Consider the following 12,902-nt stretch of genomic DNA (forward strand, 5'->3'; position numbering starts at 1 on the left):
CCACTCGAGTCTCTTGGATGAAATCATGCCGTGAATAGAGATGTTAATATTTAGATCTTGCCTTGGTTTTGACTAATTTGCTGTATACCAATTCAACTAATATAAAACAGCACTCACCTCATGTTCCAAGAACAAGGCTTTCAGTTGCCCATTCGACCAATAATCCATTGCATAGGCGAGTAACTTCATTGAGACCATATTAACTCTCAAGAAATTTCCAACAAATACCACTCTGTTGATATTCTATAAAACAGCCAATATTTTGTAGATTGAGACATAAAAAGCAACATGATCAATTTCAGAAAACCTGTGCCCAATTAAGTGCATCAGATACGGCAAATCTTATCCCTCATTGTTAATCTGTCACAGTTAGCGTTCAACTAGTAAATGTGCGAGTGTGTAACTACAGCTAATGTATCTTTAGCTATTGATTTTGTGGGAGATACTGGAAATCTTACACGGAGATATGACTGATATTGAAAGATTAAAGACTTCACTCAGACTCCTCATACCTACTCTATGATCATGACCCCACAGGCGAACACCAGGCCATCATTTCCAAAACTGTTTTTGATCTCATAACCTCGGCCAATCTCCCCTCGCTGCCTCCAGTCGCATAGTTCCCGAGCCGCACACTGCCCGCTTCTATCTCCTTCCCAACATCCACAATCAGGAACCTGGCAAATCCACAGACTGCCCTTCCTGCTCCTGCCCCACAGAACTCATCTCCAAATAATATTTCCCAGATACCTTCACAACTCTTCAAACCATTTGTCTCACACCTTTTGTCTTTTCAACTCTGGGCCCTGTCTACCTTCTGCTTATCAAACCCCCCTTGCTGTACAACCTATTACCTGCCAGGTTTGTCCCTTCCCAGCTTTCTCCCCCATCGACAAGCAGTTTGAAGAAGGGTTCTGACTCGAAATGTCACCTATCAATGTTCTCCAGAGATGCTACCAGTTACTCCAGCACTGTATCATTTTTTTGTAAACCAACCTCTTGTCCAGTCCCTTCAATGGGCTCCAGCTACACCTGCCTTTTAATCGGTTACGTTGAAGAATCCTTGTTCCAAATATACACTGGCACCAACCCCTAACATTCTCTGCTACAACAATGACTGGATGAAGCTGCCTCCTGCACCCATGCAGAGGTCACTGATTTCATCAACTTTACCACACACCTCCACCCTGTCCTCAAATTCACCTGGACCATATCTGGCACCTCTCTCTCCCTTTCTTTATTTCTATGTCTGCATCAAAGACAGACTATCGACTGGAATCTAATACAAACCTCCATTTACCTGACCTACACTTCTTCCTACCTTGCCTTTTGCAAAAAGGTCCTGTCCCCTACTCTCAATTTCTACGTCAGCGCCATATCTGCTCCCAAGACGAGGCTTTCCATTCTAGGTTATCCATATGTCCTCTTTGTATGGTAAATATGGTTCCCCCTCTGATGTACCAAGCGTAGCCAAGGAGACCGTTTCACCGAACACATGCTCTGTCCACCAAGGTCTACAGGAATGCCCAGTTGTTATTCATTTTAACTCCTCTTCCCAGTCACATACTGATATTACTGTCCTGGCCTTCCTACATTGCCAGAACGAGGCCACACACAAACTGGAGGAACAGCACCTCTTATTCAAAAATCCAATGGGTATGAACATTGAATTCTCCAACTTTAGTTACCTACAGATTCCATCCTCACCCTTTCCACCTAAACCACACTTGCCCCCCCCCCCCCTCTCTCTCCCATCTGGACTCACACCTATTTCTTCCTTCCCCCTTGTACCTACCTTCCCTCCTATAGCTTCATAATGAACAATTCTTCAAACCATTTGTCTTTTCATCTCTGTCTTTTGTCCAGCCATCTATCTGCCTATGATAAACCCACCTCACCTGTAACCATCGATTACATGCCAGGCTGTCTTATCCCTCCTTGCTTCCAGCTTTCTTTCCCACATCCCTTCCACCCTACAACCAATCTGAAGGAGTGTCCCGGCCCAAAAGGTCAACCATCCATGTTCTCCTGCGATGCTGCCTGACCTGCTGAGTTACTCCAGCACTTTGGGTCTTTTTCTGACTAATCTAACAAGTAACAAGACTGAGGTGACAACATGGAGCCCTGCACTAGGCTGTCCCCACTCTATATTGGCGAGTCCAGGCGCAGACTAGGCAAATGCTTGTCTGTGTACCTGCACTCTACCAACCATGGCCACCCCGAGATTCCGAAGGCAAGCCACTTTCATTCCTCTTCCCATTCGCTCACCGATCCATCCATCCTCAACCTCCTCCACTGCCAGGGTGAGGGTAAATTAGAGGAACAGCACCTCATATCCCACCTGGCTCTCGTGTCCCTCTCTATCCTTGTGATCTACTGTGTTACACACGCACACACCTTTTCAACCTCAGCCCCCCATCACCCAATTAGTTTCTCCCCCCCCCCCACACACCACTCCATCTCTGCATCAGTCACGCTCCCCTCCCACTGGGTCCCTTCCCCTAAGTGTCTCATCTGCTTATCCCACCTCCCATATTTGGTTCCTTGTTTCACCTTCCTTTCCAACCAGATTCCATTCCTTCAGTGTTTTGTTCCCTCCATCTGCCAGCTCCCAGCTTCTGTCATTATTTCCACCTCTCCACCCCCTACCCTTCTCCATCAGTCAATGCACTCTTTCTTACCTGGATCTACCTAATGCTTACCAGCTCTGGCAGTACCCCTCAGCTCTTTACACCGCTATTCCTCTCCGTTCTCTCAGTCTAGAGAAGGGTCCAGACCTGAAACTTCACCGTTCATTTCCCCTCTGATACTGCTCGACTTGTTGAGTTACTCCAGCAGTGTGTTTGAGCTACATGTTCCAGCAAACTGCACTCTGTTGGGTCTAAGGTAGACATAAAATGCTGGAGTAACTCAGCGGGACAGGCAGCGTCTCCTTCCCTCCCACTCCCCCTCTGTTGGGCCTTCTTTCTATGGCTGGACTGAATATCTATTTGCAAGCAAGCAAGGGAGTACCATCACTTGCTTTAATTTGATGTTTCAAATAGGTAGTAAAAGGTAATTTTCCTGAGGTACTTTATTACTGAACTAATTGGACTGAACTACTGAACTACTTAATACAGAAGTTTTAAGCAAAACTTTGGTTAATCTTTCACTAAACTCCTTGATACAGGATGCACCAGCCTGGAATGTCCCCCTGCACGTGAGAACAAGGCCTCTGTGTTCAAGTTATTAGTGAACTCTTTTACTAGTTCTGGTATTTAAATTGTTTGAAGCCCCTAAGGAATAAATAACTAATGCAAATCCTCTTAATGCGAACTGGAGCCAACCACCTCATAAGCAGAGACATGATCCAAAAGCCAGAAACTTTGGTCAGAACCAACTTCTATTTATGTAGCATAATTCACATTTAATTACAAACACTTTGAGCAGGTTTAACATTTTCAGAACGTTTGTTGTGCATTTGGAGCAAATGGTTGTGTGCTACATTTATCTATTTTACTTCCTTTAAATGCATGATATTTAAAACGAAGCATCACTTTCAACATTGAAAATATTGTCACGTATACTCACGTTAGGCAGAATTATGCAGCACAGAGAAAAGCTTTCATTGCCGAGTCCAAGATGCCAATCCCCATACTTTGATAGCCCTGTACAATGCTGCTTGATCTCCATGCTACAAGGCAACACTGTAAAGAAGCTCAAAGCATTGAGCACTCGTGAAGGGCAGGCAGGTCTCCAATTTTAAATAAATTTTCTCCCTGGATTTTCTTTTATTAAAGCAACTTATGCAAATATCGATCACTGATTACATTCCAAAAGTTTTGCCGTGTTCTGCAGGTAATTCTCCTCTACCGAGTTACCCAATTGATCTCATGCCCCCATTATGGAATGGGGAGCCTAAGAAAAAGCAATTATCCTGGGCCAGAGATGTGATCATTGGCAGTAATTTAAGTTCAGGGGCTGGGTCAGATCACAGACCTAGAGATCCCCCAGACAGACCCAAGAGCAAAACTGCTTAAAATACACCCTCTGGTGTCTCATAACACAAAATGATATATAACCTAGCTGGTAGGGAACAGAATTTGCCCAAGTGCTGCCTCAATTGCTTCTGCCTCCAGAGTGCATTTAAGGAGGTAGAATTTCAAATTTCCACAACCCTTTGTGCAGGAATGGTGCTATCCTATGTCAGCGGTGACTGAAGTAGCTTGAATTTTCGGATTTTGGTCCCTTGTTTTTGAATTTCCCAAATCCTTTCTTTCAGACAATACTTTGCTACAAACACCGACATGGAATCCTTCAGCAGTCACTCGGATTTCCTTGCGGTTTGAAAACGTGTTTAACAGAACCCTCCACTATCAGAGTGAGGCTCAACGCAAATTAGAGGAACGGCACCTCATATTTTGCTTGGGCATCATACAACCCAGCGGTATGAATATTGATTTCTCTAACTTCACGTAACTCTTGCTTTCCCTTTCTCTCCGTCCCTCCCCCAACCAAGCTCTCCGACTAGTTTCACTGTCTTCCTGATTAATTTTACTGTTTGCACGCCTTGTGGACGGCCTTCACCTCAGCTAACAATGAACCATTCTACATTTCCTTGATCATCATCTGCTTTGATCTGTCGTTTTCACCCATTACCCTTCCAAAACTCTAGTCTCTCTCTCCCCGACTCTCAGTCTGAAGAAGGGTCTTGGCCCGAAACATTACCCATTCCTTCTCTCCATAGATGCTGCCTGTCCCGCTGAGTTGCTCCAGCATCTTGTGTCTATTGGAGAATTCTTTGGTCTGATTGCAAAAGTTCCAAATTTTATCCATTTACAAAAAAAGGCTATTTCTCTCAGACAGTGACAGATCAAAAAAAGTGCTGGTATGCATATAACATTTCATGCTATGCTATTGTCTGCTAAATGTGAATCTAATTTTCAGCTTTTTTTGAGAAGGAGGTATGTCGCACAGGCACTTTCAATCATATAAATAACAAAGCAATTGTGAATTTGCAAGGCAAAAAAACAAAATAGCACTTGAAACAGTTTGAAAACAATCCTAAACAACACCCAGACTTCAGATGTTCACCCTTCGTACTTAACTCTTTCAACTAATGTTTGCTGATATACTAAGGCGAGCAAAGAGAAAGCCATCTACAACAGCAAATAATGTAACTAAATTATAGTTTCTAAAAAACGAATCTTACCTCATTCAGTGCACACATGCGAGCTATTGATCCAATGTTGTTTGTGATAGTGACCAGTGTTGCTCTGGCCAGGTCTTCCTTACTAATGGAATCTCGCTTCTCCTTACTCATCATGTGTCCAAAGCTGCACAAAATTAAAGTAATGGCTAAAGACACGGAATGTACTGGAATTATTGGATTGCTCTATGTCAAAATTGGTCCTCAATCTTTGATTTAATTATTATTACACTGTTTTAATGTTTTACATAAAGTAATGTTCTTTACTCATGTCTCACATATTTCAATTAGTCTGGCCCAATAATTAAGTTTACAGAAGGTAGACTTAATTTCTGTACTAAAAGAAATTAATTATTCATAGATCAATAATTATAATTGATAAAATATGTCTTGTTTACCCACTAAAATATTCCAAAGACCCTTCATGAAATCTGTCATATTATTCATCATTCTTCACTAACTCAGCAGAAACAGAAGCTCTTTCCAGCTCATCCATCCAAATTAATCTTTTCTGATGACCTTATCCATGTTTATTACAATTTTCATATCAATGTAGCCTTATTTAGTGGATGACCTTAAGACCTCTAATCAGGTTCCTTCTCAGCCAAGAAACAAAGAACTGCAGATGCTGGCTTATAAAAAAAGAGTAACTCAGCGGGTCAGGCAGCATCCCTGGGGGACATGGATCGGTGAAGTATTGGGTTGGGGTCCTTCTACAGATTGATTTTAGGAAGAGGGGAAAGAAAGCCCGAATAGAGGAGGGGCAGCACAAAGTGTGGCAGATAATAGGTGAACAGGCCAGGGTGGTTTTTGATAGGCACTTGGTTGGACAAAGGCCAGAGTGTGGCCGCATGCAAACTGGAGGAACAACACCTCATATTCCATTCGGGCAGCTGACAACCCATCGGTATGAATATTGAATTCTCCATTTAGGTATTCTCCCCTCCCCCATCTCTCCCCTGTGCCCCACCTAGACTCACACAGAGATTAACTAAAAGGTGTTAGACAAAATTATTGAAAACTTATGAGATATGAAGCTGGAGGAAGGAATGTAGATGGAGAGGAAGGGGAGAATTCTGTATGAGTCTAGGTGGGGCACAGGGGAGGGGGTGTGTGGGGGTGAAAATGGAGGGGGAGAGGTAACCTATACGGAGAATTCAATATTCATACCATTGGGTTGTCAGCTGCCCAAGCGGAATATGAGGTGCTGTTCCTCCGGTTTGCACAAGGCCTCACCTTGGCAATGGAGGCAGCCCAGGACAGAAAGGTCAGTATGGGAATGAGAAGGCTCACTTCCTTGTGATTGAGGCAGTGCAGCGTAGGTTCACGAGATTGATTCCTGGGATGGCGGGACTGTCATATGAGGAAAGATTGACAAGACTAGGCTTGTATTCACTGGAGTTTAGAAGGATGAGGGGGCATCTTATAGAAACATATAAAATTATAAAAGGACTGGACAAGCTAGATGCAGGAAAAATGTTCCCAATGTTGGGCGTCCAGAACCAGGGGCCACAGTCTTAGAATAAAGGGGAGGTCATTTAAGACTGAGGTGAGAAAAAACGTTTTCACCTAGAGAGTTGTGAATTTGTGGAATTCCCTGCCACAGATGGCAGTGGAGGCCAAATCACTGGATGGATTTAAGAGAGAGTTAGATAGAGCTCTAGGGGCTAGTGGAATCAAGGGATATGGGGAGAAGGCAGGCACGGGTTGTTGATTGGGGAAGATTAGCCATGATCACAATGAATGTGGTGCTGGCTCGAAGGGCTGAATGGCCTCCTCCTGTACCTATTTTCTATGTTTCTATGTTAAGGCAAGTTAAAAGGCCTTGGTGGACCAAGCACAAGTGTTAGGTGAAACGGTCTCTGAGTTTACGCTTGGTGTCGCCCATGTACAGGAGGCCATGTTGGGAACACTAGATGCAATAGATGAGGTTAAAGGAGGAGCAAGTGAACCTCTGTCTCACCTGGAAGGACTGTTGGGGTCCCTGGATGGAGGTGAGGAAGGAGGTATAGGGACAGGTGTTACATCTCCTATGGTTGCAGGGGAACGTACCTGGGAAAGGGGGGGATGGGTTGGAAGGCATGAGCGAACCAAAGAGTTGCGGGGGGAATGATCTTTGCGGAAGTCGGTAGGGGAGGGCTTGGGAAGATGCGACTAGTGGTGGGATCCCTTAGGAGGTGACGGAATTGTCAGAGGATGATGCGTTGGATGGTGAGGCTGGTGGGAAGAGAGGAGAGGACCAGGAATACTCTATCTTTGTTCCGTCTGGGGGGGGGGGGGGGGGGGGAGGGGCAGGGAGTAAGAGCAGAACCGCAGGACACAGAGGAGACGGGGGGTGAGGGATCCATCTATGGTAGCAGAGATTAAATGTACTAAAGAAGGAAGACATCTCGGATGTCCTAGAATGGAAAGCCTCATCTTGGGACAGATGCAGCAGAGACGGTGTAATTGAGTAGGGTACAGTGTCTTTGCAAGAGGCAAGGTGGGAGGAAGTGTAGTGTAGGGAACTGTAGGAGGCAGGTTTGTAGTAGACGTCAGGTGATAGTCTGTCCCCTGCGATGAAGACAGAGAGATCAAGAAAGGGGAGAGAGGTGTCAGAGATAGTCCAGGTGAATTTGAGGGCAGGATGGAGGTTAGTGGTGAAGTTAATGAAAGTTAATGAATAGCTTTCTTCCCCTCTCTGCCTGCTCACCCTACAATCAGTGTGAGGAAGGGTCCCGACCCGAAACGTCACTTAGCAATGTTCTCCAGGGATGCTGCCTGACCTGCTGAGTAGCACTTTATGTCCCTCAACCTACTTCTGCTGAAAAAGCCCTAAATCTTTACCATCCCAGTCACATCCCAGTAAATCTACAACTTCTCTACTGGTTTTGTAATGGGATACAATACTGCAACAGCAACAAGAATGCAAATAATCTCTAGGAACTCATCTACTACCATTTGTATTCTCTTTCTAGAAAACAATACTTCACTTGCTTCCTTAAGCAAGCTTATCTATGCACGATTGAATTGAGAATCCTATGACAAATCCCACCAAAGTGTCCTCGGTCTCTATTTTAAATCGGTGCTGTGTGTGATGCAATGAAAATAAAGATACAATGATAATAGGTCTAATGAAGCTCACTTCAGATAGTTATTGACTCAATACCCCAAGTACCAATTCAATGAGTAGCTGGGACTCCCCGAATGCCTCACACCCACTGCAGTCTAGAAACTCAACAAACTGATCTATGGAACCTTTTATTTCTGCAATTATTTTTCCTACTTTTGCTTCCTGTCCCGCCGTATGTCCTAGTAAGCCGCTCGCATGGCGGGAGTGTCCCGTCCAGCCGCGTGGGCCCGATCAACCCGCCGGACAACCGTGCCACTGACCGGAACGTGCCCCGGTAGGCCCGACTCACCCCACAGGTCTCCCTGGGAACTGAGGAGAAGCCGGGCGGCAAGGCCTGTCTGGCCCAAAGGAGCTTCGGCGGCGATGGGAGCCTTGGCGGCTGTGGAAGTCTCGGCTTGTGGGGGAGGGAAAGACAATGGGGACCCGGCCTGGGGGATGATGGGAGAACAAAGGGAGACATGTTGTGGGGGGGTGGAAGACTCTAGTTTTAGAATCCTCTGCCCAGGGGATAAGCCTGCGTTCGTTCGTTCGTGTGTTTGTGTGTGTGTGTTCCGATCACGGCACTGTGCACACGGCTGCCAGACAAAGGTCACTTGTCTTTTTCTTTTTTTTCCAATTTTGATTTAATTTTAATTTCGAGATTTCGTGTACCTTGTTGTGTGTTATGACTGGTGGCAGATCAATTTCCTTCCAGGGATGAATAAAGTTCTATCATATCGTATCGTGTTTCTATTTCTTGTCTTAGTATAATTATTTTTACACTTTTTTGTTTTATTTGATCTAATTAATCCTGATTTGATCCAAACTACTCCTGCGTCTGATAAATGTGAAGTGGGTAACAGCGTTGAACCCATTATTCACATGCACAAGATGCCTGTGCTTCTCCTTCCCAACTCTACAGTTCCAGCAACTTACAAGACAAAACACAGGAACAAAAAATGAATAGAGTTAGACTCCAGTAAATTCTGTCCAGCATCTAGTTGCTTAGTGAAACTCAGCCACGTTACAAACAGGTTCTATTCACTCAAAGCCTAGTAGATCCACCAATGTTTACAAAGGCAGAGGTTGGGGCTGCACAAGACCTATTGACCACTCTGGTTTTCACTCCTTGCTGCAAGACCAATGTGTAGTTAGAAAGGTTTTCTTTCTCTGCTTCACAAAGTGTTCACATGGAAAGGATCCTGTTGTAAAACACATTTTCAGCTACTGTATGTCGCATTAACCTTCCAGGAATTTCCGGATCTAAAGGCCATCCAACAGATATGCTTTATAGAACACAGTATGTTTTGAACACTAAGTTGCAACAGGCTATTCATTTTTAGAGCATAGAACCTTATCCCAATTCTCAACAGTTCCCACAGGCATCGATCGCCACCCAATCCCATCACTAAGAATGGGTAGTCATATAGTAACAGATTTTGGGGAATTACCTGGATGCTACTGCACATCCCAGTAGACCAAACCGTTCATAATCCCCTCCATAGATATCTTTAACTAATTTATCCACGTTGGTGCTGTCTCCTTTTGCTGCCATCTCCAAAGCTTCTTCAAAGGTCTCACATCCAGTAAGCAGACAACATAGGCCAAGGAAAGTCCCTCCGCCAAGACTGTGGACAGCGGAAAAGAAATGAAGTAAACATAAATACAAAGCACTTCAAATGGCTGCATTTATTATTTTCCAGATGTATTATTTGAGTTTTTGTGCTGAGATGAGCTGTTTTTAAAAAAAACCTTAGTTTAGCTTAGTTCAGCGCACAATAAATAAAGTAATTACTCAGCAAAATAACAAATACTCATTAGATCTGGCACTACACTGAATGGCAAAAGAAACCAAAAAAGGTGAAGTACAAATTATTTAGGATTTGCAAATGTACAAAATGTGCAAATTCTTGTTCGATTATTTGTAGGATTCCAATACCACAGGGCTCACTAGATATTCCACTTCCCACTTCATCCAGTAATAACATATTTTAATCCTTTATTTATTAAAATTCACAAGAAAATTCAACCATTCTAAATGATGTTTGTTTATTCTGCACCTCATTTCTGTTCTGGGGGCTTTGATTCATTGTAAGGGCATAATCCCATCAGGAGTAGTTTTGCTTCATTGTCTCCTACCTATTTGGATGTTATTCACTTGAGAGGCTCAATAGTAAATGTTGTTGGATGGGAGATGGCAGATCATAGCTCACTCAAATCCTGATATCCTGCTGTAATCTTCTATAAGACAATGGTTGCAGGTCAGAGATTGCCAAGGGCAACGATGGCCAATCTTCTTCTCTGACAAGGGAAGTGGTGGCGCAGCGGTAGAGTTGCTGCCTTGCAGCGCCAGAACCGGATTCAATTCCGACTACGGGTGCTTGTCTGTACGGAGTATGTACGTTCCCCCCCACCGTGACCTGCGTGGGTTTTCTCCAAGATCTTCGGTTTCCTCCCACATTTCAAAGACAGCCATGATCATATTGAATGGTGGTGCCGGCTCGAAGGGCCGAATGGCCTACTCCTGCACCTATTGTCTATGTTTCTATGTTTGTAGAATAATTAGCTTGGTATAAATGTAAATTGTCCCTAGTGTGTGTCAGATAATATTAATATGCGGGGATCACTGGTCGGTGCAGACTCGGTGGGCTGAAGGGCCAGTTTCCGCGTTGTATCTCTAAACTAAACTAAAAAAAAGATACTGCATGAAACTATAGAGGATTCTCGTCATCTACAAAGGTTTAGTTTTAAATTCTTGTCCTCCTGGTTATGGCCTCAAAGCCTTTATGTCATCCGGCAGCAGTCCAATCACGAGTTACTTGTGCAAACCGTTTCTGTTTAATTTGAGCATTTCCCTAAGTTAGAGTTCTGTTCAAGCCCCACTCAGTGCACATATTCCAGATCCCCTTTGATCAGAATACTGTGGGCTTACCACACTGCCTGACATGATCCCTATTCAATGAGGAAGTCAACCCAGGTCCAATCAGTCTTTCATAGAAACATAGAAAATACGTGCAGGAAGAGGCCATTCGGCCCTTCGAGCCAGCACCGCCATTCATTGTGATCATGGCTGATCGTCCCAAATCAATAACCCGTGCCTGCCTTTGCACAGATCATATGAATGAATGAATAAGTTTATTGTCCAAGTATATTCACATACAAGGAATTTGCCTTGGTGCTCTGCCCACAAGTGACAACGACATACAGTGACAGTTACGAATGACACATAAAACATTAATAATAAAACATTACTGATTAAACATGTGAATTAAATAAAATACCAGAGCAATAGGAGGCTAAAGACTTTTGTTATAGAGTAGAGCTACTACTCGTGGAAAAAAAGCTGTTTTTATGTCTGGCTGTGGCAGCTTTGACAGTCCAGAGTCGCCTTCCAGTGGGAAGTGATTCAAAGAGTTTGTGGCCAGGGTGAGAGGGGTCAGAGATGATCTTACCCGCTCGCTTCCTGGCCCTTGCAGTGTACAGTTCGTCAATGGGGGGAAGGTTGCAGCCAACAACCTTCTCAGCTGATCGGACGATTCGCTGCAGCCTCCGGATGTCGTGCTTGGTGGCTGAGCCAAACCAGCACATGATGGAGAAGGTGAGGACAGAGTCTACGATGGCCGTGTAGAATTGGACCATCATTGCCTGTGGCAGATTCTGCTTCCTCAGCTGCCGCAGGAAGTACATCCTCTGTTGTGCCTTTTTGACTGTGGAGTCGATGGTAGCCCTCCATTTAAGATCCATGGAGATGATTGTTCCAAGGAACCTACAAGACTCCACAGATGTGACTGTGGTGTTGTTGATGGTGAGTGGGGTGAGGGGAGGGGGAGCTCTCCTAAAGTCTACAATCAATTCCACTGTCTTAAGAGCATTGAGCTCTAGGTTGTTGCGATGGCACCAGGACGCCAGCTGTGCCACTTCCTGTCTGTAGGCAAATTCTTCCCCATCCTAGATCAGTCCAATCAGGGTTGTATCGTCCGCAAACTTGAGAAGCTTGACGGAGGAGTCAGTGAAGGTGCAGTCATTGGTGTAGAGAGAGTAGAGGAGAGGGGAGATTACGCAGCCTTGCGGTGCTCCTATGCTGAGGGTTTGCCGGTCCGAGATGTGCTTTCCCAGCCTCACATGCTGCTTCCTATCTGTCAGGAAGTTGGTGATCCACCGACAGAGGGGTCCAGGCACAGTCAACTTGGAGAGTTTGGAGTGTAGTAGCTCTGGCACAATGGTGTTGAATGCAGAGCTAAAATCAACAAACTAAATCCTCGCATAGGTTCCCTGGCAGTCTAGGTGCTGGAGGATGAAGTGCAGGCCCAGGTTGACTGCATCATCCACAGATCTATTAGCCCGGTATGCAAAATGGAGATATTTTTGTGATATTTTTCAGCTTGGCCAGCACAAGTCTTTCAAGTCTTCATAACTACAGAGGTCAGTGCGACAGGCCTGTGGTCATTAAGACCAGTAATCTTTGCTTTTTTGGGTACAGGGACAATAGTGGAAACTTTGAAGCAAGCAGGGACGGTACAGATTTGCAGGGACTGGTTGAAAATGTCTGTGTAGACCGGTCGGTGCCAGTTGTTCGGCACAGAGCTTGAGGGTAGAGGGGGAAACATTGTCCGGTCCTGGAGA

The 12,902-nt window shown here is 44.7% G+C and overlaps 1 protein-coding gene across 2 annotated transcripts in view; it reads right to left on the reverse strand.

Moving 5' to 3' along the window:
- Positions 1-12,902, reverse strand: part of pank1 (pantothenate kinase 1) — a 99,069-nt gene that overhangs the window by 11,546 nt on the left and 74,621 nt on the right. For both annotated transcript variants that reach the window (XM_033033554.1, XM_033033555.1), the window contains 3 exons: positions 9,731-9,907; positions 5,192-5,315; positions 118-243 (listed from right to left, as the gene is read on the reverse strand). In XM_033033554.1, coding sequence (XP_032889445.1) covers positions 118-243; positions 5,192-5,315; positions 9,731-9,907 — 427 coding nt within the window. The remainder of the gene's footprint in view (positions 1-117; positions 244-5,191; positions 5,316-9,730; positions 9,908-12,902) is intronic.

The sequence above is a fragment of the Amblyraja radiata genome, chromosome 15, assembly GCF_010909765.2.
Source record: "Amblyraja radiata isolate CabotCenter1 chromosome 15, sAmbRad1.1.pri, whole genome shotgun sequence".
Lineage (NCBI taxonomy): Eukaryota > Metazoa > Chordata > Chondrichthyes > Rajiformes > Rajidae > Amblyraja > Amblyraja radiata.